General features: G+C 38.3%; 1 protein-coding gene across 1 annotated transcript; it reads left to right on the top strand.

Annotated features, from left to right (window-relative positions):
- Positions 1 to 51: 51 nt before the first annotated feature.
- PEX3 (peroxisomal biogenesis factor 3) lies at positions 52 to 27,909 on the top strand. Its single transcript, XM_084777069.1, has 12 exons — positions 52 to 297; positions 6,533 to 6,664; positions 10,210 to 10,291; positions 15,106 to 15,149; positions 16,563 to 16,687; positions 17,053 to 17,119; positions 17,217 to 17,271; positions 18,060 to 18,228; positions 20,778 to 20,848; positions 21,920 to 22,042; positions 24,100 to 24,196; positions 26,891 to 27,909. The coding sequence occupies exons 1-12, from the start codon at positions 225 to 227 to the stop codon at positions 26,972 to 26,974; spliced, it is 1,122 nt and encodes a 373-aa protein (XP_084633195.1). The 5' UTR covers positions 52 to 224; the 3' UTR covers positions 26,975 to 27,909.
- Positions 27,910 to 27,957: the final 48 nt, after the last annotated feature.

The following is a 27,957-nucleotide window of genomic DNA, read 5'->3' on the forward strand; positions in this document are numbered from 1 at the left end:
CCCGGCTCAGTAAGCGGCGACGTAGGGGACAGAAAGCGCTGCTGCTCCGCTCTAGACCACGCCCCCTTCCTCCGCTCAGCCTCTGCTCAAAGAAGCGTTTGTGGTTTCTGGAGAGCACCTAGCACCGCCACTGCCGGAGGTCCGGGTCAGGTTGACGAAGACACGGTTTCCTGGTGAGCCAGCCCCTCTCCCTTAGGCAACCCCCACACACGCAAGGTCTGAAGATGCTGAGATCAATGTGGAATTTTCTGAAACGTCACAAAAAGAAATGCATCTTCCTGGGCACAGTCCTTGGAGGTGAGTGACAACATGTTTTTCTTTGGAAGGGGACTTTGGCACCAGAGTGACCGAGGTGACTTCTAAAACAGGCAGGGCCCACTGATCCTAGCTCAGTATGTGTGGAGGGGATTGGCTCAACCTTCAAACGAGAAGCTCTGAGGTTCTTTCTCTCCCCTCTGCCCTTTGCCCCCTTTCTGACCTGTTCCTTTTCCAGAAACCTACCCCCAATGAAGTTTCTTTTGAAAGCACTATCCTTGTATAGATGCCTTTACCTTTCTATTCTTTTCTTTTCTTTCCTGTTATATTTCTTCATCTTCTTGGCAACTCCAGTACTATGGCTTTTCAACCTTTCACAGGAGTTTCGAAATAATCTAGGGCAATTAGTTTAAGTTTGCACTTTGAGGTGGTGTTTAAAGTTAAATAGAAAACAGCAAGCTGGGGTAAGATATACACTAGAGAAAAGGGTGAAATAAGTCATTTCTATTCTCCAAATTTAAAATACAAATTGTGCATCAATTGGGTTACTCTGCAGTGTTGTCAGGACGGTCAAGGTTGTAGTCATTGCCCATTTTATTGATATAGTTGAATTCACTGGCTGAGAGAAGAGTTGGAAACACATAGGATAAAAATATCCAAGCTGGAATTGTAGTTTTGTGGTTGAGTGCTTGTCTATTGCGTTGGATCCCAGGCAATACACACACACACACACACACACACACACACACACACACACACTGCTTTAAACCCTTTGTCCTAGTAAGACAACATTTCATAATTCTGGGATTTTTTAATAACACAAAAAGGAAACTTGGGAACTTTAAAAGAATTTTTAAAATTTGGGTTTTAAGAAATGTTATCACTATCCTCTTATCCTAAAATATCCTGTTAGGCTAAAATATATATTCTAAAATATATCATTAAATGACCAAAAATATTATGTCAGTGATAAAGCAATAGCCATATTCTGTATTTCTCTGAGGTATATCACAAATGGATAATGATTGATAATCATCTTTGGAAATATTTGATAAATACAATGTGTTTTACTACCTTTAGTCTCTAATATCAAAGGTATATTTAAATTGTGCCAATACTACAGAATATATATGTGAGAGATAAAGATGTATATGTCAGGGAAGACACATAAATAAAAATTTTTTGCTTTACCCATGGAAAGAATTTTGTCTCTAGAAATTTCAGAGGGGAAAGCCTAACCCTTAAGGTTTATGAAATACCTAATGGGAAATCAAAAATAATAATAGGGAGAAATTAAAGAATATATGGATATAGTAATAGATTTTCTTTTGAAATTCTATTGTGAGCTTTATAATTGCAGATTAAGAGGAAGGAAAAAGCTGGGTGTGGTGGCACACATATTTAATCCCAGCACTCAGAGGCAGAGGCAGGCAGATCTCAGTGAGTTGGAGGGGTGGTCTACATAGTGAGTTTCAGAACAGCCAGAGCTTCATAGTGAGACTCTGTCTCAAAAAACAAACAGACAAAATGAGGGAGGGCGCTGGGTGTGGTGGTGCAGGCCTTTAATCCCGACAGAAGCAGGCAGATCTCTGTGAGTTCAAGGCCAGCCTGGTCTACATGTGAGTCCAGGACAGCCAAGGCTACACAGAGAAACCCTGTCTCAAAAAAAAAAAAAAAAAAAAAAAAAAAGAGGGAGGGGAAATATTCAGAGATATAATAGAATACTGTTGTTTTCTAGCAAAATAGACAGTCTTAAAATAGTTGAACATACCTAGTCTTTATTTGTAAAGAGTTCATATTTTTCTGTATTATGAGGAAATTCTTATCTTATTATTTTAATTTAAACACTTATTGCGTGATTGTGCTGCTGGAGATAATATGATTGAACAGGTATAATTTACAGATTTTTAATCACTTACATTTGTTAAAGACCCTCTGTATCTTGAACACCATGATAAGCTCTTTCCACCCAATTGGGATGACAAATAGATAGTTACTGTGAGGCCAGTTTTTTTTTTTAATGTAGAAATTAGAGCCCATAGACTTTAAGACACTTGCCAAAGGTTTGAGTTACTAACAGGGAAGTAAGAATTCAACCCCGAGTCTGTTAGATCCGCATGCATATTATCATTCCGTGCTCTACCACCCTCCCTTTGTGGATTCTTTGGTGTTTTACAAGTGAAGAAAGAAGTGAAATACTATTGAAAGACCATGATATGATTGAATACAGAGCATATTGATAGGTAGCAATATGAAGTTGTGTAAAATGAGGAAGGATTTCACAAGAGGAGTGCCACATTTTGACAGACGTGAAAGCCGAGTAGGGTGTTATTAGGTGTGATCAAAAGACTTAGATATTTAGTGTTGGAAAAACACACACTGGCACAATAAGGAAAGCTTTTCACGCTCCGTACCACTTCTGTTTATTTATATCCATTCTTTCTGGACAATAGCATAAGTTCCCCAAAGTCAGAAATGGTATCTTATTCCTTGTATATTCAGAGCTCAGTATAGTTAGAGAGCATTTTTATGCAAATGTTGAGTGAGTAAATGACTTAAAAAAAAAACCCAAAGAGGTTAAAAATTGCAAGGCTTAAGATATAACTCAGTTGTTTGAAAAACAAAACAAAACAAAAAAACCCGGCAAGGTGATAAGTATGAATCTGGCTCCTCTGTTCTTTCTCTTGAGCAGTGGTTTTCAGGGTATGGTTTGGGCATCCTAGAGTTGGTATAGAGATCTGTGAGGGCCACATTATTTTATCATACTAAAATGCCGTCACCGGCATTCTGCACTCTCACCTGGATGTACAGTGGAGGATTTCAGAAAGTACTTAATGGGTGATATCACACATGACTGACTATGGAAAGGATGAGAAGCTCTTCAGTTAAGGCAAACGGAAGACTGTGCAGAATCTTGAGTGTTCTTCTCGGCCTTCACTATGGATGAAAACCATTTAAAGTGCCTCAGAAAAATACAGACTCCTGTCCTACACATTCTCCTTCTTGAGGTGTAGAATACAGTTCCAGAATGCCCCAGGAACTTGCTTGGAGGTGTCACCGAGTGGTCCAGCACTTTCCCCCCTCATCACTGGGGGAAAAAAATTGAAACTTGGGGAATCTGCCTGATTGGAAGCAATGTTGAGATTGATTATTTTGAAATTGTTACTAAAAATAGTTGTGCTGTAGGAATTTTTATCCTGGAAGACAAGAGTAAGAGGTAGTTTTAAAACAAATGATTTATACAAATGCTAAAAGATATTTTGCTTTACTGGCCATAAAAGAAACCATTGAAACATTTTCACTTTTTTTTTATTTAGTAGATATTTTCATTGCTAATGAAGAAGGTTATAGCTACAGAGGACATTGAAAAGTCCTTTACCCTTGAAAAAGATGTATAGCCAGAGAGAGTACGTGACCTGCTACACATCCTTTGCTCACTTGCTGGCACGGGAGCCATCAGCACTGCCCGTTTTCTAGCCCAAGAGTCAGGCTGCCAGGGAAGCACAGGCAGCCCTGAGAAGTCTAGCCTGTCTAATTATATACGTTTTTTCTTTTGTTAGTATTTCCTACAGAAACATTGGAAAAAGTACATTTGTGAATGTTGTATATTTGATTCTAAGTGAACCAGACCGTCACTAGGAATATCAGTGCTAATTAAAGAAAAACAACAGGCCTGGGACTTAAGCCTAATTTCATGTGTGACTTCTCTAGTGCTTCCATGGTAAAGACCTACAAACTGAATACCTTAACACGCTGAAGTTCATCTTACAATTTTGAAATTAATAGTCAGTCCACCATCAAGGTGTCTGCAGAGTTCATTCCTTCTGGCACTTGAAAGGGATCTGTACTAGGCTGTGCCACATGCTGGTCATCTTGTCTTCACACTGTCTTCTGTGGCTGACTACTGACTGCGGCAAAGCCACAGGGAGCTTCTAGGGCCTTCCCATTGTCTTCTCTCTGCACATGCCTATGTCTAAGCTTCATCTTCTTATCGTGACACTGGTCATGTTGGTTTGAGGCCCGTTGAGATCACATTCTAAGGTGCTAGAGCTTCGGTATATCCATTCGTGGCATAAGAGGAAAGCTGACACACCTGTAACAAATCATTTTCCTTGTTAGCCTTAGCTAAAATATACTGCACTTGCATCACATCAGTGGTTCATTTTGCAATGAACAGGAGAGATGGTTATCATTGTGTATGTAAATTCAGTAATATGTTGTGGAGATAAGATCCAAGCAGTGCATTCAGAACTAGTTGCACCAGAACTGCCTGTTGGAGAATCGCTTTGCTCAACGTAAGTCAGTTTCTTCATTCTCTTCGGATTTTAGTAGGGCGGGAAGGGGACTAGGTTCTCACGGTACATCCCAGGCTACCCTCAAAATGGTGATCCTCCTGCCTCAGCTGGATTTATGGGCATGAGCCACATGTCTGTCTTATTCTTATGGTACAGTGGCTGTACTACTGTGATGTTACAGAAAAGGCAGCCATTAAACAGCATTTATAAACTTCTGTTTGCTCTTCAAGCATAATTATAATGCATGTATTTATATGCATAGTAGCAACAACCATAATTAGCACACAGTTTTATGGAACTATCTGAGGATATGTAACATCTTGGATCATCTACAACATCTATCTTAGTGAAAATAATTTAGAATGTGTTTGCTTTGTCGTTCCTGATGGCTACCTTTTCTTGCTTGTGAGAAAGAGATCAAATCTAGCTACTTTGGTTACATATATTACTTGAGGCCTTTTTGGTCAATACTCTGAGACACAGAACGTGAAGATAAGTGAGAAATGGGTAATCCTCTGTACCCTTGCTGCCAGGTTATAATGAAATCAAGTTCTGGCTCATGTAGATATTTATTAGCAATCAAAGACAGAACAATAAGCTTGTTGACTTCTGATCTTTGTTGGCACTATGACAAAACCATGTACCCGAAACAGGCAACAACTACCACTGCTGTAACTCATTTGACTGGCAACTCTTCTGGGTGCTAGGTTAAGCCACCCCTAAGGAGAGACGGCACTGCAATGTTTCAGCTAATCGAGTGTCTTGAGAATCTCCTGACTGTTCTGCTCTGGCATCCATTTTACTATTTAACAAACTATTTGATGCTAATTAGAGATGGCTGGTTAAAACAAGCCATCTGGTATGGGGGGCTGCTTGAGAAAAAATAGGTGGATCTGAAAGAATGGGAGGGAAATAAGAGTGGGTAGTAGGGGTAGTGGTGACTCTTGATCTCAATGCATTTTATATATATATATATATATATATGGAATTGTCCAAAATAAAGAAGGCAGATCTCTGTGCGTTTGAGGCCAGCCTGATCTACAGAGTGAGCGCCAGGACAGCTAGAGCTATACAGAGAAACCCTGTTTCAGAAAAGAGAAAGAAAGAAAGAAAGAAAAAAGAAAGAAAGAACGAACTGATAGGCACTCACCTCAGAGATGACTTAAAAATTGCCTATTTGTATTATATTATCTGTGCTTGTGTGCTAGAACACAGGACCCTGCCATATCTTCATGTTTTGTTATGACGCTGTTTTCTTGCTCCCCTTTTCAGTTAAGTTAGTAGTTTTTAGATGATATAAATTATAGTTTTTCCAGTACATAGGTTGATAAATATATGTCTTCCTGACTATATACCTTTCTTTAATTGTTTTAAATATTTTATTATAGAGCTTTTTAAATAATGTGTTCATTAAAGAAAATACAGAAAAGCAAGCAAAAGTGGGAAATCACAATTATCACAGTTTATTTTACTTTAGAAGTTAAATCTGTGTACTTTTCTGTTTATCTGTTCCATTAAAATACAAACTTCCTAGATTTTATTTTATCATCTAATTGTATAAGGAAGATATTTCCTTGAGTCATTAACTATTTAGCAATGTGGTTTTTAATAGCTACATAAGATACCATTATGTGAGCAGATCATAATTTATTTAAATAATTCTCTGTTGCTGGAAAGCTTCAGGTGCTGCCAGACTTTATAAATTCAATTCCTTTCTGCTTCCTGTCTGCCACTTACTTCTTTTATTACTGGCTATACTAAAATACATTGTATACATGTAAAATAAATAAATGAATAGATAAATAAATAAAAACTGCAACCTTTTTTCCTTTTTCAATTCTTTAATAAAGGTTTTTTAGAAACTGTTAATTGTCAGCTTGTCCCTAATATAAACCTTACAATTTCATTTTTAAAAATGCTTAAAATATTGGTTGGCATTTCTAGTACTCTAGTTAATATATTACTTTTTAAAATGATTTTAGGAGTATATATTCTGGGAAAATATGGGCAGAAAAAAATTAGAGAAATACAAGAAAGAGAAGCTGCAGAATACATTGCCCAAGCTCGGAGACAGTACCATTTTGAAAGTAACCAGAGGACTTGCAATATGACAGGTAAGCAGAGACATACATGTATTTCCATGTGAAAATGCATGTTGGTTTATAATAATCACATTTCCAACCTCCAACTTATAGAAAAGACAAAGAATCCTGAATCTACCAGATATCCCTCAACAGAAATACATAATTTCAATGTGAATTTTTAAAACTATAAATACTCATTTTCTTTTTTTCTTTTTATTCATTTAGAAGGTATTCGCAGTGCCGGGCACTGAAAGAGTAGACAGCAAACCCAGTAAGATCCCCCGAGCTTAGGAAGATGCTGAAAAGATGACAAACAGCAAATGAGTAGCCTGGTGGAGGTGGGTGTGAGGAGTGTGCTCCTCTGCAGAGTGTGCTCAGAGGCTCACGCCTCTGATTAGGTGGCATGTAGAGAGAAGCCTCACAGGGCAATAGCAAGAGCACATGCCTCACACGAGAACATGCTGTGACATGAGAGACACAGCAGACAGGCACTGGGGCTAGAGAGGAGTGGAGGAGTGCATGCAAAGGAAGCTGCAGAGATAGGCCTGACCCGTGAGGCCTTGCAGGTCACAGCAAAGTCCTAAGTCTCTTACATTTGCAGCTGGACACTGTGGGATGCAAACGTTACACAATAGCATCTGCTCATCAGATAATTAATGGTAATAATGCAACTACCCGAGCCTGAAGCCTCCTGGGAAAAAGCCACAATACAACCAGCCTGCTCATGTTTAGAGAAAACAAGGAGTTAGGTTCTAACTGGTGTAATGCCTTGAAAAATATTTCTCAAATCTATTTGAAGCCTATTTTATTTTTCAGTGTGTTAAGCTTATTTTTTTTTCTCTAACATTTCTTTCAAGGGTACGTAGTCTAGAAGTATGTGTCTTTTGTTCAGCTTTACAAGTAGAATTTTTCTCTAGATTTGAAAGGACTTTATTTCTAGCTCACTTGCCTCATTTTACAGATCAAGCAGCTAAGATGAAAAGAATAGATAAACTCACAGCTATGTGTGAGTTTTATATTTGAAGTAATCGGACCCAGCCAGATGCCTGTGTTCTGTGAAATGCGGGCCAGACACTGTCCATAATGACAGCGCATGTGCACAGCGAGGACTAAGAGGCTCTAGGGAGAGGCTGGTCTGCTCTACTTCCCAGTTTGGTGTGCATTATCTGTGTTCTTTGAGCTAACTTAAACCTTAGCTCTTTCTATAAAATGGCCTTCAGAAACTTACTTCAGAGATGAGTTGTGAGGGACCTTGTGTGTAGCTCAGTTGGTGAAAGTGCCTGCCAAGCATGCACAAAGCTCTGAGTTTGATCCACATCCCACTCAGCACTTGAGATACTGAGGCAAGAGGATTGTTTCAAGTTTGAAGACAGCCCGGTCTCCATAGCAAGTTCTAGACCAGACAAGTCCCTGTTTAAGAGGGAAAGTAATTTGTGAGAAGATGGTCAGATAATGCATACAAAGTGCTTGGTACATAGACCGTTAGCAAATTGTGAACTTGTGAATCATTGTGAACATGCTGGTGCCACTGAGGACGCTTCAGTGAACATTCAGAAAATATGAATAGTCTGTTTCAGATTATTATTCAAGTTTTTATAAAATGGCAAAAGGTTACTCTTGGAGTCTCAAAATACCTCTCATTTTGATAAAACCCTGCTTCACACTGGGCCTCCCAGAATCAGTAGGGAGATGTGTGAGCAGTCCCCTGGGGAAGTGCTATGAAGAGTAGCAGGGAGGGAGCAGGAGTAGTTAAGGAGGGGCTCTGACACTTGTGAACGGAAGAAGTCGAGGTGAGAAAAACCTGAGCCAGGCGGGCGCTGCACACTTAATCCCAGTACTCGGGAGGCAGTGACAAATTGTTCTTTGTGTGTTCAAGGCCAGCGTGGACTCTTTAGCCATGTTTCAGGACAGCTATAGAGAGACCGTATCTGAACAAACAAAAGCCCGAGACTGCTTGTGATGCTTAGGAAAGCTGGGCGAGGTAACAGGAGCCTACAAGCCCAGTTCCCTGGTAGAGGAGCTCCCACCTGAGTACTCATGGGCCGAGAGTGATGGAAACATAGGAAGGGATCTGTTGTTACTTCTGCTGCTCTTAGAAGATGTACCTGGCACATGCTATGCCCATCACAACCCTCAGCAGATGGCAGCCTGCAGGCAGTTAAAAGTAGCATAGCATGATCACCAGGAGGTAAAATATAGGTTCCCGGAAAAGCTTGACAAACTAACTTCCTGGTATGCATTTACAAGGGGGCTGCAATTAGTGTGATTAAATTTCTACCATAGAAATCTTAGGAGAATATCCCAGAGGCACTGAAGGCTCCAGTGTTCATACATGAGAGGTTAACTTCACCTTGAATGCTATAATATATGGACTGCTTCTGTGTTTTGGCCTCTGCCTTCATTGTCTGTGACTTTAGTGAAGAGAGAGGCGAGAAGCTCGTTAAATTTACACATAACATAGAGAATAATAACAAGAAAAAAGTAGGTACATGTTCAGTACAGACACAATTTTTTGATCTGCAATTGTTTTAATATATAGGTGCAAAGTCTACAGATTCAGGGCCCTGCTTAGAGTAGACATATATGCCACATATATCGAGCTGTGATACTCAGATTTGAGCCTCTCCTTTAGCTAATGATCTCAACAATATGAGAGCCTATAAACATGCAGGTTGAGGACATTTATTGACACTACAAAGTGTGCAAGATGAAATTAAGTGTGGAGCAGTGCAGAGCCTGAAATTTCCTATATAAGTAAGAATTGTCTCCCTCACCAAAAAACAAACAAACAAACAAACAAACAAAAACAAAAAAAGTTGCATACTCAACTTTTACCTTCTAGAAGGTTGTATATTTTTTGTGATCTCTTTTTTTTAATAATTACGTGTCTCATGCTATAAACCCCTTCTTAATTTCTATGTGCATTTCTTAGGCTACCTGTGGAAACACAGAGTAGCTCCTGTGACTTTTGTGCATGCTCCCACCCCCATAGAAACCTGTATCTCCTTTTATATTCATATTATTCCTGGGAGTGATAGATAGTGTCACAGCCAGAAGCAAAACCCAAACTGAAACCTGGGAACACTCTAGGTTTAGATGAATGCACTTTTGTGTTTAATATAATAAACATGGTCTTGTAGTATTTAATAGGTAACATTTTTCTAGAATTAGAAATATATAAAAAATATTGGCTTTGATCATTTTCATTATACCAGAAATAAATTCACATTGACAATTTGGAGAGCATAGACATAAAGAAAAGGAGCTGTGCACAAACCGTAGTCCAGAGAGCCCCCCTGTTAGCTGATAGGAAAACGTCTTTCCATCCCGTCTTCTGCATGTCCTTGTTTACATTGCTCTGATAATAACCATTATTGTGATAACATAAGCAAGTGCATGGTTTATTAACATCTGATGGTTTTATATCATTAATAATACTAATTGGAATTCTCTACCCTGGGCAGTTGTCACCTCTTGCTAGCTGCCCCTATAACATTGTATAGCTAAAACAACATGAATATATCTCAGTGACTCTGTTCATATCGATGTGCCTCTTCTTTCTGTTTGTGATACAGTACTGTCCATGCTGCCAACACTGAGAGAGGCCTTAATGCAGCAACTCAACTCTGAGAGTCTTACAGCGTTGTTGAAAAACAGGTAAAAGCGCTTTATGTACTTTGGCTTATTGGAAAGTTTCTAGAATAAACTAAATACTTTTTTGTTTGTTTGTTTTTGTTTTTCAAGACCAGGTTTCTCTGTGTAGCCTTTGCTGTCCTGAGACCAGGCTAGCCTCAAACTCACAGAGATCCCCCTGCCTCTACCTCCCTGAGTGCTGGGATTGAAGGCATGCACCACCACAACTAACCTAACTAAATACTTTTAGGTTTTTAAATTTTTGTTTGTTTGTTTGTTTGAGACAGGGCTTCTCTGTGTAGCCTTTGCTGTCCTGGAACTCATTCTGTAGACCACCTCAAACCCAGAGATCCACCTGTCTCTGCCTCCCAAGTGCTGGGATTAAAGGCGTGTGCCACCACAGCTTGGAAACTAAATACTTTTAATAAGTCCTTGTTTTCTTATTTTTTTAATTAAAATTTAAAATACATAAGCTCAGTTTAAAAAATTAAAACATATATCAATATATATTCAATTTTATTCAAACTGCCTCATTATGCAAATCATATGAATATTTTCTATCACTTTTAAATTATGCAACAGTTTACTTATTGAGTATCTATAGAATATGTATCTACACTAGAAATGTAAAGCTAATAAAATTATGTTCAATATCACACTTCTCATCATGCTAGCAATGTAAAAGAGTGTTTTGGATAAGGCACATAAATTTATAAGTAGCTAAGAAAATGATATGCAAATATAACATGAACATGTAATACTGATAAGTTACTGCAGCAGTTCAGAAAGCACTACCCACATGTATGACCTAATGTGTGGCATGTGGCATGCATAGAGCCATTAGAAATTAGTATGATCCCGTTTTAGTTTGAAGAGACTTCCAGATCAGCTGCTTCTTTTGATGAGCAAAATATGGGCAGTGGTGGTTACACTAAGTAAATTTTACAGCTGGAAGGAAAGAAGAAGGGGGTAAAGAGAGGAGAGAGAGAAAGGAAGGAAAGACACTGATACAGAACCAAACCCGGGAGCCTATACATGTTAAGTACTTGCTCACCGCTAAGTTACACCCCTTTAAAAAGTAAATGTTTGCTTGACTGTAATGAGCCTCAAGTAGCGAAGGAAAAAGAAATACTAGTTCCAGTGTCTGTGGCATTCCTGGTTCTAGGCGCCTTCCCCACGTGCACGCTCTGCCCAACGCGCACAGTACCTCTGTGAGGCAGATGTTATTGTCTGCATTATGCAAACAGAATGTAGTACTACTCAGAGAGGTGGAGCAACAAACGTGACAATTTTGGTTTGTTTGTTTGTTTGTTTCTTTTATACCCACGACCTCACACATGTGAGGAAACATTTTGCCACTGAGCTACATTCCCAGCCCTCTTTGAAATATTTTCTACTATTCATAGAATACTTCCTAAAATAACAATGAACTTAATGCTAAAATTTTTTTATCTGATTCAAATATAGCACCAGTAACAGGTAATTCATCATTCTTAGAAGTAGAGTGAATTTAATCTCTGCTTTACAGATGTAAAATGTGGCTTAGAAATTACTTTGCATAAGAAGATATATATGAACAAATAAATGTCCATCAGATAACCACCAAATTAATACTTGAATGTGCATAAATAGAGGACAGAAAGCAAATAGATGGTAGTTGCCCTAAGGTTCAGTCTTATTTAGGAGGCAAAGGCAGACTGAGATGGCCTTTTATAAAAAGCAAAGGGATAGCACTTATAATAAGCATGATGGCTTTCCTCTTCCTTAGCAAACCAGTTTCCTACAAAGCTCTCCATTCTAAATGCCTAGAAGGATGCTCACTAATTAAAATAGTACCCACGTGTGCAGTGGTAGAGACTTAGCACACTCAAGGCTGTCAGCTCATTCCCCAGCAAGCAGGAAACACAAATAAAAACCTAATAAAATGCCTTTAACTTGATTGGATTGACAGCTAAAAGAGGAAATGGGGAAAACATGGTACAATTGAAAATGTGTCAATTCCATAATAAAACAAACACTAAGGGAGAATATGGGAGTTTAGAAAAAGATTGATTTTGAAAAATAATATGAAAAACTTTAGCCAATACACAAAAAGGCGAATTTCTCAAATTCCAGAGTTTAAGGTGAGCTGTGGTTCTTCTAACTTACTGCTTATATTTAAGTACCATAATATAATTTTTCTTCCTTTTCTTTTGCTTTGTAACTACTATTTTGCAGTTGGTCGGTGTCCATTTTTGAAAAGCATTTGTATAAAACAAACTAACAAGCCCCTACAACTTGACAGTCGCCTTTCTATTAGACTTCAGTCACCTCTGCCTCATATAGCCTGCCAAGCAAGTTGTTTTTCTTTTTAAATGTGTTTGCTCATAACATAAGGGATAAACAAATGGTCTGATAGCCTTGTTTTGGCAGGCGCGTGACAGCGATAAAGAACCCTCACTGACTGGGTGTCAGGAAGAGAATCTTAAATGCCCATCGCAAGCAACAGAATACTTGACAAGCATCAACCTAAGTTTTAGGTAGATATTTATTTTAGTGACACTAAAGACTCAAGTGGTTTTTAACATGCAGTAGATGTCTACTTGAAGAGTCCTTTGAAGAGAATCTACATAGGAAGTACTTTCCCGGCCCTCTATGATTTGAAATCAGGATTTTAAAAGAAGACAATACGTGTGTGTGCATTTTTGCTTTGTTTGTTTTGTGATTCTAGACATGAAGCTCATGGATGATAGACAAGGGTTCCATGGATGATAGACAAGATTTAAAAACTCTGTGTGGTGCAGTCTGATCATGACAACTGTCAATACAGAAGTGCTTCCTAGCTTGCTCACTCTGCTCTCACCATCCAAAGTCCCCCAAATGAAATAAGGTTTAGCAAGCACGATTCCAGTTCCTGTGCTCTGATTGCCCTTTTACAGATTGCTACTGAGTATTGCCTATCTTGTAATAATGGCTCAGCTTTAATGGCAGTAATAACTCTACACGCTTACTTTATTATGTAATTACATCTGCATGTGTGCGTGAGTACTGGTGCCTGCATAGGCATCAAATGAGGCCAGAGCTGGTTCCAGGCAATTGTGAGCCTCTGAATGAGGGTGCCAAGAACCCAACTCAGGCCCTCCAGAAGGGGAGTGCCTTCTTTCCTAATCTCCTAGCCATCTCTCCAACCCCATAGCTTGTATTTTATTGACACACAAATTTATGTCCCATTACAATAAGGATAATTTGCCTGAAATTTATATCTTTGTGCTCTGCTAAATAATACTCACTTTATAAAAATATTTATGACAAATTGAAAATACTTGTCCTTTGACACAGGTGCTCTGGAAAGTTCTGCATTAGATCTACATAGTGCATTCACACAGTCCAGTGCTACACCACATGTAAAATACTTTTTATTATTTTTGTTTTTATTATAGTGTATTTATTTATAGTGCTGCACTATTTTAAGACTACTATGCTTGAACTGAAGGGTAAGCAGAATAATAACTATGTTATTATCACTGATTTCTAGTATGAGCAAAATAAAATATGCATATAAGATCAAGAAAGTTAAACAAAATCCTGTAGCACTGGCTTTGAATTAAACTATCAGTATATGCTTGTGGTATACTTTATATTTGAATGTGTATATATAAATAATATCTAACAGTTGGTTTTTCCTTATAATAAAAGGCCTTCAAAGGGGTTATTTTGTTTTGTAGTTTTGAAGTTCCAGTTCAAATCAGGCAGTTGTATTGCACCGGGTGCTGATGGCAATCGTGAGCCAGGCACAGTGGGGCAAGCTGCCACCTAATGGCCAAGAAACACAAAGACTACTAGATGGGCCAGGCCCACAAATCTCCTGGTAGGCATCTCCTTAACAACCTAGAACCTCCCAGTAGCCTCCAGCTCTTAAAGGTCCTACTACTTCCCAGTTATGTCAATGTGATTATCAAGCCTTTAATATACAGTCCTCTGAATTGCAGTAATCCAAACCATAGCACCAGCTGAGCCTGCTGAAAATGATTAGAAATACCTGACCCAGAAGCAGCGGCATCTTTAATGAAAGATTGTGGTCTCTAAGATTTCTCACCACCAGGAACCAGTACTCTAAAAAAGTGCAAGGTCTGGCAGCGGTGGGGGTGCAAGCCTTTAATCACAGCATTCAAGAAGCAGAGGCAGGGGGATCTCTGAGTTCCAGGACAGCCTGGTCCACAGAGTGAGTTTCAGGACAGCCAGGGCTACACAGAGAAACCCTGTCTCAAAAGAGAAATGGATAGTTTCAGGTCTGCAACAGACTTAGAACAGGATCAACTCAGAACAGCTTTCCTTTTTAAAGATTTAAAAACCAACTTAAGCAAAAAACAAAACAACAACAACAAAAACAACCTAAGTAGTCCTCCGTGTTGATTTTTGATGCACATCAAATATATGTCAATTCATATGCCTATATGATACTATAAAGCAACAAAAAAGTATTACTGACCTTTGAGTGATCACAGGATCTACTTGATGATACACAAGATAATAAGCTGAAGGAAGAAACTTGTCCTGGCTTCCTGAGTGTGTCTATGTCTATGCCAATGTCTATGTCTATGTCTATGTAAAGAGGCCAAAGGATTGGAAGAATGCACACAGTAAAAGTGGCTGTTAGCATTGCTTAAAAGAATATCACTTTTTCTATTTTTTGTTTTTTGAGTTTTTTGTTGTTGTTTTGTTGTTACCTTGTGGGCTTTGTTTTTTCAGTATTTGTATGTTGTTTCACTTTTTAAAACAGAACATAGTTCTGTGTAGTTCAAAGTTATACTTGATTATACAGATTATTATTTTCATATTTTCTGATTTTTTTCCTTTAGGCCTTCAAACAAGCTGGAAATATGGGAGGATCTAAAGATAATAAGTAAGCCTATATATTCTGGGTGACTGCACATCCTTAAGCTATTTATAACAGGAACTTTTTGTACCATGTATGTACATGTATGTACATGACTCTTCTTTTCCAACCTCATTGAATAGTCAGGTTTATATATAAATATTCATAAAGCAGGAAGTCAGTGTCTGTTTCTAGACAATACTTATGAGTGATGGTAATGGTGGTGATATTGTTGTTCTAACATGGTATAAAACTGTAATACACTGTATGTGCTGATGTTAGGTATTATATTTTCAACATTGTATTCTAAAGGAATTTTTTATCCAACCAAAATAGCAACTTGATATTATACACAAAATTTCATTACTAATAAAAATTTGAATCAAAGAACATTCCTAGGCCTGGCAAAACTTCACGCCAGCAAACGTTCCTGTTTTTCCATCCATCTGAGCTAATGTGTCTTCTGAGTGATGCCTAAGTCTTCCTATTGTGGACAGATGAAACTTCTTGTGTGCCCTGTATGTCCTTTCGGCTGTTGTCCTTTCTCACATGCCCTGTGAACAAGCTATTTCTAAATTCTCTTTCTTCATTTCTTCACGCCTACGCAGTTTTGATACTACACTCTAGTTTCTGCTCTGTCTCTACCAGAGCAGTCTTCACAGGCAGCGGAAATAATCTGTGTTTCTGAAGCCACTGGGCCTTTTGGTACAGTAGACACCTGTGTTCCCCTCTCTGTCCTGAACACCATGTTGTGCTGTCGGAAGTGAAGTGTTCCTGTTTCCCTTTCCTCTGTACCTCATCTCGATCTCTGCTGGCCTTTTTCACCTTTACCTGTCACTGGAAGAGGGAGTTCATGCTCCGCCCTCCTCAACTCTGCGCTGACTCCCTGGGCATCTGAGTTCTGAAGATCAATCGTACTCAGATCTTACTTCACCTTGCGCCATCCCTCCATCCATGCTGGAAATGGCTCCAGGGCCCCATGAACTCTAGGCATGCATACACCACCAGAGTTGCATACCCGGATTGCTTTCCTTTCCCAGCTTCTAACATATCATTCCCTCACCCAATATGTATTCATGGGTAGTACTTTAACTGAGAAATCATACCTAGGCAAGCATAACGGCACCAGCCTGCAATTGCAACACTCAGGAACAAGAGGATCCTAAGCTTGTCAGCCTGTCTGGGCTACATAGTAAGACCCTGCCTAAAAACAAAGGGCTGGGGAGAAAGGGAAGAGAGATATAAATTTTTCTATATAGGTTATAAAGAGATACATTAGATACAAAATATTTTAAGTCAATATATTTTTATGCTTGATCCATTTGCAATTGTATTTGGCAAAGTCAACTTGTTAAAAAGTAGTCAGAGGCCTAGGTCATGATTTTATACGTTTGTTGGTGTTTTAGTAACAATGCCAAAGGATTTCTTTTCTCTCTGAAGGTTTCACAAGAAGTATTGTAGCTGTATACAGCACGTGTATGCTGGTGGTTCTTTTGAGAGTCCAGTTAAACATAATTGGCGGATATATTTACCTGGATAATGCATCAGTTGGCAAAAATGGCACTGTAAGTGTAAGAGACTTTAAAAGGCTCAGCAGGTAACTGAGTGTTACATATTCTGAGTACTTTCACCCCTTAAGCCACTCTGAGAAATGGACTTTTATCTTTATGGCTGAATTTGTAGCATTATGATTATTGCCTTTGTTTTTATTTGTTTATTTGTTTTCCAAGACAAGGTTTCTCTGTGTAGCCTTGGCTGTCCTGGACTCACTTTGTAGACCAGGCTGGCTTTGAACTCACAGCAATCCGTTGCCTCTGCCTCCCAAATGCTAGGATTACGAACACCTTTTTGATACATTAAAGAATGTATTCTTTTAAAAGCTTTAACTTCCCTTTAAAAGCTCCCTTGACTCCATTTTTATTCTATGCAGACTGTTCTTGCTCCCCCAGATGTCCAGCAGCAGTATTTATCAAGTATTCAACACCTCCTTGGAGATGGTAAGATGCTAATCTGCAGCATGTTTGTTTATTTTATTGAGGAAATTTTTTAGTGAACAAAGTTGTTTTCCTTTTAATTTTGTTTTTCCTTTAATAGGACTTACAGAATTGGTCACAGTCATTAAACAAGCTGTACAGAGGATTTTAGGATGGTATGTCATTTTTCCTTTGACTTTTCTGACTTCCTGCTTCTGGTGAATAACATGAAAGTTAGAGCTGGTCATGGTGGCACAGTTCTGTCATCCCAGTTACTCAAGAGGCTGAGGCAGGGGATCTCAAGTTCAAGGCCTACCTGAGAGAGGAGGTCTGCCTAGACAGCTTAGTGGACTTTGTCTCCAAATTTAAAAACAGGAGAAAATAGGTGTGGGATGGGCAGATGTAGAACATTTGCTTTGTATGCTTGAGGTCTGACACCCACTCTCCGTCCTGCAGACTTGGGGGTGATGGAAGATAGAACCATCCTAGTGAATTGGGTGACTTGGGGCCAGTAATTTGTAAAATTCTCTGTAATCTGATACAGACCCCAACCTGTGTATTTGTTATGGATCCACTTTATCAGTGTCAGCCTTCTCATACTGGGAGATAATTTTCAGATTTTATGGTTTATTGATTGATTTCCAAACAAATTAGAAATATGTGAGTTGTGATATTAAGAAAAAAATACTTCTTTAAAATCACCTACCTGCCCCTTACACTAAATCCGATCTGTAATGATGACAGGGCTTTTCTTGTGACATCTGTGTGAAAAGCTTCCTGTGGCTCTGTAGTAATGGCTCTAATCTGGTGGCTGGCTTCCCAGGCCAGGCCAGGCCAGCAGCTTCAGGTTAGCTTTAGGTTAGACCAAATGGAGCAGAGTCTCAGCTGCCAGCTTATTAGGAAGGGAGTGAGTGCTATGACAGAGGCTGTGTAGTTTTCTTAACTCTCTTTTCTCTATTTCTAGTATTTCTCTTAAACATTCTTTGTCCCTTTTGGACTTGGAGCAAAAACTAAAAGAAATCAGAATTCTTGTTGAGCAGCATAGGTCTTCTTCTTGGATTGATAAGGATGTCTCCAAGTCTTCACTGTGCCAGTATATGATGCCAGATGAGGAAACACCATTAGCAGCTCAGGTATGTAATTCATAACCATTTCTAATTTTCTAACTCATACTCCATATTTTTAAATCTGTTACTCTTTCTTGAAATATAGATTTCTGAGTCTTGTATTTCAGCTATGTAAATAAAGCCTTATTCATTAGAAAAACAATAAGTATTATTTATTATAGCACTTATAACCTTAGGTGTTTAGCAAATTTTTATTGAGTCATACTTAGGTTTCAAGCACTGTGATATATTCTGTGAATAAAAAGGAGATACAAATTTTTGTTTGTTTTCAAGACAGAGTTCTCTGTGTAGCCTTGGCTGTCCTGGACTCGCTTTGTAGACCAGCTGGCCTCAAACTCACAAAGATCTGCCTGCCTCTGCCTCCCGAGTGCTGGGATTAAAGGCAGCATGCACTGCTGTAGAATCACCATGCCCAGCTGTAGAATCAAAATTTAATGAAACTAGGACTACATTCAACTTGTTTAAATTCATGACCTCTTTTTCTTTAATTATTGCTATATATTTTGTCACACACACAGAGTTATGTAACCACAAAGGAAAAAGAGGCCATGAATTTGATGAGAACAAGGCAGGAGGGATACATGACAAGACTTGGAAGTTTTCACAAGAAGGGAAAAATGATGTAATTATAATCTAAAAATAAGATTAGAAAACAAAAAAGAGGGGAAAATAGAATAGTTAAGGCTAGAGAAGTGGCTCAGCAGTTAGGAGCTCTTACCAGGCTTGGAAAAGGTCTGAATTCCGTGTATGTAGTTCACACCACCTGAAAGTCCAGCTTGAAGAGCGCTAGCTCCCTTTTCTGGCCTTCTCAGACACCTGCACTTACGTGCACACGAACACACACACATACACACACACATGATTAAAATAATTTTTTTAAAAAAAGAATGCGTAATGGCTATCGATCAACAATGTAAAGGAAGCTCTAGCTACTCAACTAAGAAGCAGACAAGGCCTATTCTGATGCCAGCTCTGGTGTCACTGCACCCTAGTATGTCCTGATTGGGTGTTATAGAAGTTTCTCATTAAGAACAATACAAATGCCAAAGGGTTTTGCTTATGTATTCAGGTTATATAACTAATTTTTAAATTAGTGGGAATTTTACATTATTATTATTATTATTATTATTATTATTATTATTATTATTATTATTATTTATGGGCTCAACTTAATTCATTCTTTGCCATTGGAAAATAATAGCTCTAACATAGAGCTAGAGAAGCTGGCACAGATTGTCCTCTAGCAGGGAGGCCCTGTAGACGAGAATGTTCATTTTTACCACTCAAGAGTCATCTCTTTGCCTAGGGACTCTATGATGATATGCTTGGGTGCTGAGAGACACTACATTCATGATTAGGAAAGAAAGAAAGAAAGAAAGAAAGAAAGAAAGAAAGAAAGAGAGAAAGAAAGGAAAAAGAAAAAGAAAGAAAGAAGAAAAGAAAGAAAAGTTGTATTCCATAGGGGAGTCCTATGCGTTGAAGCATTAAAACTAAGCTGGATGAGGAGGACAGGTGAGACACAATTAATGAAAGAGCCAACCATGCTGCTACCCTCAGGAGGCGAGAGGATCAGTAAGTTCCAGGCTGGCCTGTGCTCCATGGAGAGATCGCATTTCAAACAGAATGAAATAAATTAGCACACTATTATAAAAGACGATCTCATTGAAATGCAACAAGAGAATTTTAAAAGTCTAAACCCATAAAGACAGTTTCCGAATTTTAGAATTTAAAACAGTAGAACAAAGTAAAAAGGATGTAAAGAAATGGAATGAATGAAGAGAGGAATGGCAACCCAAGTTATACTGAATTTAATTAAGATATGAAAACTAAGATGAAAAGGACACGCGGAGCCTCACAATGGTTTGAGTAGAAAGAAAGAAAGGAAAGAAAAAAGAAAAACCTCATATATCCTAGTAAAATTTCCCAATGAAGTGAGAAAAGTAGCAGACTTGTTTGGTGTGCTGGTCTGCGCTGTGTGTGTAGTGTAGGTGTATGGTGCATCCGCTTAAGTGTGCAGGCGAATGCAGGAATGCACAAACATGTGGAGCAGAGAGTGTGTGTCTTCCTCTGTTGCTCTGCACTGTGCTGTCTTGAGATAGGCTCTCATCGAGCCTGGGTGCGACATTTTGGCTAGCCTAGCTGGCCAGCAAGTTCTGAGATCCCCTTGTCTCTGCCGCTCAGGGCTAGGGTTATCGACATGTAGAGCCACACCTGGGTTTTCACAGGAATCCTGGGGATTTACACCCAGGTCTGCAGCCTTGTGGAGTGAGTTCTCTTACCCACTGAGCCAGCACCCCAGCCCTGATAGTCTTAACATCTGTTGTTTTTCTTTGTCTATGGATGTTAGAAATATCCAAAACAGATCAAATAAATAAAGCCTTACTAAGTATACTCCAATTCATGTTTTAAGTGTTACCTACATGTTTACACACACACACACACACACATATATATCAAAGACATTCAGATTTTTCCAAACTGCTGAGCTTTTAATGTGATCATTTCCTTCATTGTAATATTGCGAAACCCTGAAGTGTAGGTTTCTGATTTTACAGGCCTATGGGCTTTCTCCCAGAGACATTACCACTATTAAACTTCTCAATGAGACAAGAGACATGCTGGAAAGGTATGTTATCTGCATTTTAAATAAGACCATTTTCCAGTATTTCCTGAACAAATTTTCAACATAATATTATGTGAAAATTAAAATGTTTAATCTACTCCCCTCCCATAGGTAGGATTTCCTATCTAAAGCAGAAGGAAGCAGAGTTGTTGTTTTTAAAGTATGTTACATGGCCCTTCCCATGCAGGCTTATAGTATACTTCGAGTATATCCCCCCGTGCCTTGCTGCCCCCTCCTTTATCACCCCAATTCCTCGATACCCTCTCCCCTTTCTCTGACACCATCTTCTTTATCACCCATCTCCCCAACCAATAGTCTTATTTGTTCCCCTAGGCAGCTTTATTTTATGAGTGTCCATAACGTATAGGACCCACAAGTGGGAGCCATGATGAATGTCTTCCTAAGACTGGCTTAATTTATTTAACATGATTATCCAGTTGCATCCACTTTCGTCCAAACATTACAACTTCAGTCTATGGCTAAGATGTATTCTGTTCTGAAGAAATCACTGGATTAGAAGAGTTTAATTTGCTCTTCTGTATGTTTACCACATGTTCTGTATTCATTCCTCTGTTGATGGACACCTAGATTTGGTTGCATAACTCAGCCATTGTAAATAGTGCCTCAGTAAATATAATTGTGCAAGTACCTTTGTGGCATGTTGACCTGGACCCTTTTGGGTAAAAACTCAGGAGTCGCCTAGCTGGATCATATGATGCGCCTTTCAGTTTTTGAGGACACTTCATATTGATTTCTATAGTGGCTGGATTTGTTTGCATTCTTGCCAACTGACATTTTAAAAAATACATTGTACAAAATGCATATTAATATGAAAAAGTCTGTGATAGTTGTGAATAGTCTCATCATGTCAGGTTAAACAATACATCAGATTTTTGTGCTTAATATTGAAAAACTGACTGATAAATTTGATAGCTTTTCATGCTATGAAAAATAAATTGTAACTAGAAATGTTAATGATTTCAAAGGCAACTTACTGAACTTGTTGGTTTTGTTTTGTTTTTTATTTGTTTCTTTGCCCCCCCAAAAAAGTAATATAATTCTTATTTCATCTAGTCCAGATTTTAGTACAGTTTTGAATACCTGTTTGAACAGAGGCTTCAGTCGGCTTCTAGACAACATGGCAGAATTCTTTCGGCCCACTGAACAGGACCTACAACATGGAAACTCCATAAACAGGTAAAATGGCATATAAAGCAGTAAAATATGAATGAATAAAATGGCATATTAAAACAGTATAATATGAATACATGTTCTTAAAATGTGATGCTGTGGTTATGCTTCAATGTTTATACCAGATAAAAAGAAATCTTATGAGATGACCTATACCCTGAGTTTTTACCAAATTAAACTCTTCTAACCTAGTGATGACTTCCTTGGCAGACGTTCCTTCTGGATTTAATGATAAAACTTGCATTTTTCTTCCCACACCTTTACTACTGCAGTGAAGTATTTGCATTGAGAAACTATCTTTTTATTAAGTCAAATTAATATTTTTTAATTCTTTAGAATGAAAAAGCTGATAATGTAGACATTCTTGACCTATATTAATTCAATGGTCTGATCATGGTAATAACCACGCATTCTTATAGATTCTTGTTTGATGACTATTTCTTTATACTCATATTTCATTTATATTCTAACAGTTGTTTCCAGTACATATCTCCATTTTATGTCACTATAGAATTGGGAATACCTAGTACTAGTTATTAGTAACGTTTGTCAACTCTGACTATTACTACATAATGGACTCGTGTTGGAAGTTACCTTGTAGTTTTATTGTGTCTGTCACTGTGAGAGGAAGATCCTTGGTGTCAGACTCCTCTTTAAGAATCTTCTTTTATGTCATACTTGAAAAACAGTGAATTACTAAACAGGGCTGATTAATTATAAGCTCAACTATTAAATTGTGAGGAAACAGTAGCTGGCGTGTATGTAATGCAGATGGGGTTCTAATGGAATTCTGACCCTAGGCCTACCTAGCAAAGCATTCTTTGTCCAGTACTTGGGACCATTCTTTATGCAGGAAAGGACATTTTTGTCATTAATGATGCTCAGAGTAGTAAGGTTTACTCTTAAACAATCTAAATCTAACCTTAAAAATAATTATAAGCTAAAGACTAATCTTATATACACTCTGTCGTCAGGATAATCCAATTAATGAATTTCCAGTGTAGCCTGTTCTTAGCAAAGTCCTAGTTATTCCCCAAGTGGTGGTAAAGAATTGCAGTAGCAGCTGGGCATGGTGGCGGGCGCCTGTGATGCCAGCACCAGGGAGGCAGGCATGGTACTTTTGCTTATTCAATAAGTGTGAAAAGCCTAAGACTGATTTTTAAGACAAGGATTTAGGAACACCATTGAATTTTTTTATGTTCATCTTTAAGACAGACAACTAATCAATTGTTAATTGACTTTTAATTTCCTAAGATAAGTATATACTTAGAAAATATAATATCATTTTAAATGGGAAAAATATTTTATGACAGCCACAGAGCTTTATACTTAGAAACCCAAGAAAATAAGCTAAAGAGGTTAGATTCTTCTCCTAAAATTAATCTATGAATATAGCCAAAATACCGTTGAAATCCCATGGGAGGCTGGAAGACAGCTTTGTTGGTATTAGTGTTGTCTAGTGTTAGTAAAGATAACCTGATCAGATAATAGGTAATGAACAGAACAACAACATTACCACCTGTCAGCAGACAGAAAGGAAAGGAAAACACAGTGTGTGATATGGAAGAAGGCACAGTGGGGCAGGACTTTGCACACAGATAAGGAGATGGGAGGCATCTGGCGACGGATATTGCAGACTTTACTTTCATACCCTTTGACCTGCAAATTCTGTGTTTAGGCAGACACTTAAATATTAAGAAAACTAGGGCAAGAACTCAGTGCTGGCTCTAGGAAGCTGGTGATATTATGATAGTTCGTAAGGACTGCCATAATTGTTGACAACAACAGGGATGTAGAAAGTATAAAAAGCACTTATAACAAAAATGTGGTTAATAGTTTTAAGTTCAAAAAATAAAAACATAAAAATGTATAAAAATTGCCAGAAAAATTTACCCACAAAGTCAACACTAGTTGTTATTTTTAGATAGAGAAGTTATGTTTCAGTTTTCTATTAGTATATTTCTATAAGTATTCTTTAATGATATGTGTATACGTTTGTAATTAAGATGTTAAATGCCTGTGGTGTAATTTCAGAAAATAACTGCTGTGTAATTTGTTTTCAGTCTGTCCAGCGTCAGCCTGCCTTTAGCTAAGATAATCCCCATAGTAAACGGACAGATCCATTCAGTTTGCAGTGAGACACCTAGTCATTTTGTGCAGGTAAGTGAGAAGCTTGAGAGCATTGAGAGCAGGCTGTGTTCATGCTGTGGTTGTTTCTGAAACAAAAGTACAACCCCTGCTGTGATGATTTATTTAAAACAGAGCTTGCAGCCAAATTCAGAGTGGTATTATGTCCACAGGAGTAGCAGTGCTTGTCAGCAAGTTCACAGCAATACCTTTCCTGTGCTGTCTGACTCTAGTTAGACTGCACTACGGTACAGACATCCTGAGGGTTGGCCGAATTTATGTAGCTTTGTGCTTTCCATTAACAATGTAGTTCTCAGTTTGAAAGAAACTACAAAAAAAAGTGGTAAAATAAGGTGTTTACATAACTAATAAAACAGTTTTTTATACTGCATTAATAATCTGTTCACTAACGCTTAATCATAAGGTACAGAAAGTTTCCACCAAACTGCTTGCAGCTCCTCTCCCCCCACCCCCTTTGGAATTCATTCAGGAAAGCATTTTATTTAAAGCGTGACTTTGAATCCATGTACTTTTTCAGCCATTGACAAATGTGGGCACTGCATTGTAAGTTTAAAATGTTGTACAGCATGACTTAGTAACAGCCTGTGCAGTGATGTGCCGTGCAAAGAGCCTAAGGCCTGCACGTACATGCCATGTCTTCTTGGTGTCATCGTCTGAAACAATGTAATGTGGTTTCTATGTAGACTTTACCCTCTTGGGGCAGTGCAGAGTGCGCAGGCGTAAGGGTGGCACTTCTTCCTGCCCCTGTTGAGTCATTAGACTGTCCTTTGCATCCAGGTGGCCCTGCCCTGTGCTCTCTAGTCAAGCCTCCCAAACCTAAGAGCTGGCCATTCTCACTGCAGAAGGATCAGTAAAGGAGGCTGATGGCATGCCACTGAACTGCAAGCCCCACACAGTCTTTCTGCTTCTGCCAACATCTCTGATGGGCATCCATTTGAACAGATTCATGAGAAATACAACACAATATCACACAGCAATCACAGCTAAAGGCTTAAGTAATTTTGTGTATTGCATTTAACTTAAAACTGTATAACTGATAATCAAAACAAAACAAAAAAGTAAGTGTTATTGTCTGCATTTGTAGTCATGACCTTAATAAGGGTCCATGAGCTTTACCAAACACAAACGGATCCATGATGGCGAAGGCTGGACCTCTTTGGGCATGGAACCCAGGACATGAACCTGGCCCGTGTTCTCCTTTGATGTACTACTCAGCTTCAGATATTCATCCCAGCTGCTCAAGAAATGTGCTTTCAATCAGTGCTTCTTCAGAATTTATAGACATGGTTTCGAGAGTCCTAGAAGTTGAGGGGAAAGGTTTTTTTGATTCCTATGGAAATAGAAAACTCAAACCCACACAGGATCAATTGCAAGATAAAAAGTGTAACATAGTACTGTCCTTGAACTTAGGGTGCACATCTGTCTTTAAGTTCATGTTCTTATTGACCCCATGTAGCATTAAGCTGTGTGGTTTTTTAATTAAGAAGAAAAATACAGGGACAATGAAAAACTCAGCAGGAAACTCATGCACACGAAGGCCGAGGCTGGTAACTTACTCCCACAATGCAAATGGTTTCAGAGCACTCGGAACAGATGTTTTTTATAGAGTACCAGGCCAGTCAGGTGTAGAGTCGACTGAGTGTATGAACACAGGAATGTAGCAGGCAGTTCCGTAGCCACACGAGAACAACAGGCTTGATTTAGTAAAGGTGTGTTGGGGTTTGTAGAGTAGATTCCATGTAATGGTAAATGTGGTCTTTTGTTCCTTTCTTTTTGTGAGTAGTTCAGGACTGTGTTATCCTCCTCTGTCAGTGTCCAGACTCACTGGACTTTCAGGATGTTACTGTGCCCTGCCTGTGTTCTGGCTTCTAGTTATGGAAAATCTGTAAGCTTAAGACATTAATGTATTTTTCATATATACAATAAGATGATACAGGCAACAGCTGGGTGTGATGATACATCTGTACCTTGATACTCAGACGCCGAGGTGGGCGTGCCAGTGTGACCTGTGTCCAAACCACGCAGAAACATCTAGTGAGAGCACTGACTCAGTTTACCCTTGAAAGGCACTGCTCCTCCAGTACAGAAGCTGCCTCAGGAACACAAGTGCAGATGGGAAGCACACTTTCCTATGTTCACCTCCTATCACTTTAAAGGAAAATGGTTTTAAAGTTTTCAAAATACATTTAAAATGAAATTTAGGAGATAGAAATGCTGCTTCTTTCTAAGTTGGCAAGATGTAATGGAAGTTCTAATAACTTCTACAGCTGTCATAGGAAATTTTTAGAGTCTGGCTTATATTGAACACAAATTCCTTTCTCCTATTTACACTGATGGAGTTTGAGGCCTGTGGTCCTGCTTAAAGGAAACACAGTTAACTGAAGTTAATTATAATAAAAGCTCATTTCCACCACAGCTTCACGTTTGCCATCAGGAAGTGAGAACTTTTGCTGTAAAGTGTATATGTATGGTTTGTGTATATATGTTCATGGAAAATACACTGCATATTTAAAAATTATTTGCTATATTTCTATCTATAAGAAACTGAACAGTATTTCCTACGATTTAATACAAGAAAAGCATCCCTTTCCTCAGCTTCTTCTTGTTCTTAAGTACACAGTGCTTCAAGACAGATGCAGTGCTTGCTTGTAGAGATGAATTTCACTCCATCTAACCTCTTACAAACTGTGCTGTTATTTTTACTAGGATCTGTTGATGATGGAGCAAGTAAAAGACTTTGCAGCTAATGTGTATGAAGCGTTTAGTACCCCCCAACAACTGGAGAAATGACTTTTTCTTTCAAGAAAAACCACAGCGGGCTTCATATATATTAAAAAGTACTCTGAATAAATTATCTATACCTAGAGTGACAATTTGCAACCAAAATGCCTAATAAAATCTATTCTTAAGCAAAGTCTTCATTTCACAATGAAGTAGATCCCTTTGGCACCTTTCTGTGTTTTTAGCTCATCAGCATCTACTTCAGCAGGTGTATCTCGCTGGTGCAGATTACATCAGCATCGCTCATGATCTGTTGCAGCCTGGATGGCTGATCCAGACAAACAGATACTATGTGCGTACACGTGATGGGATGCACTGTCCTTTCATACAGACAAAGAAGGAAAATCTGTCATGAGAAGTAGATCTAGGATGTGTAGACTCTGAAGTTTCTTGGACCTTGGAAGTGAGCAAGAGCAAGCCGGATTCTCTCCAGTCACCCTTTGAAGGAACATGTGATTTGTCTCATACATACCTAGACAGAGGGCATATCTTCTAGAAATCACTGAGTTTTAACACCTATGATCATCTTTATTTTTCTTTGCTTTTTTTTTCCAATATTTATTTACAGTATTTTCTGAAGTTTTGCTAGCATCCCTCAGAAAGTTACAAATAGATTTACAGGCTGATCTTATGTTGATGTTGTTTCCTCACAATTATTAATAATTATAGTTTTATTCATTTGTGTATAAAAATTTTAATAACTTTGTATTGATTTTGAGTATGATAAATAACTTGCTGCAATAAACTATTTTAATAAAATATAGTTTTGTTTAGTTAATACTTTTCAGCCATTAATTTATTTGTTGTCTAGTAACAACAAACTGTTGCTGGTTTTTTTTAAAGAGCATGCTAGTTTTAATTTTAACTGATATATAGTTGGTGCTTTCTTCTGTCTTTTATTTTCATAAAAAATATAAATAAAAATAAATTATTTCTTGTCTCTAGCTTACCTGTGGTTCTTCATTTAGAAGGGCATTAAGGCAGAACTGACT

The sequence above is a fragment of the Acomys minous genome, assembly GCF_964271855.1.
Source record: "Acomys minous genome assembly, chromosome: 3".
Taxonomy (NCBI): domain Eukaryota; kingdom Metazoa; phylum Chordata; class Mammalia; order Rodentia; family Muridae; genus Acomys; species Acomys minous.

Bases quoted from the DNA above. Each gene is read 5' to 3' on its own strand.
- PEX3 (XM_084777069.1), top strand. From the start codon at position 225: ATGCTGAGATCAATGTGGAATTTTCTGAAACGTCACAAAAAGAAATGC. The intron at 15,150-16,562 runs GTAAGCCTATAT...TTCTCTCTGAAG, and splicing joins GGAGGATCTAAAGATAATAA to GTTTCACAAGAAGTATTGTA. The intron at 17,120-17,216 runs GTAAGATGCTAA...TTCCTTTAATAG, and splicing joins TCAACACCTCCTTGGAGATG to GACTTACAGAATTGGTCACA.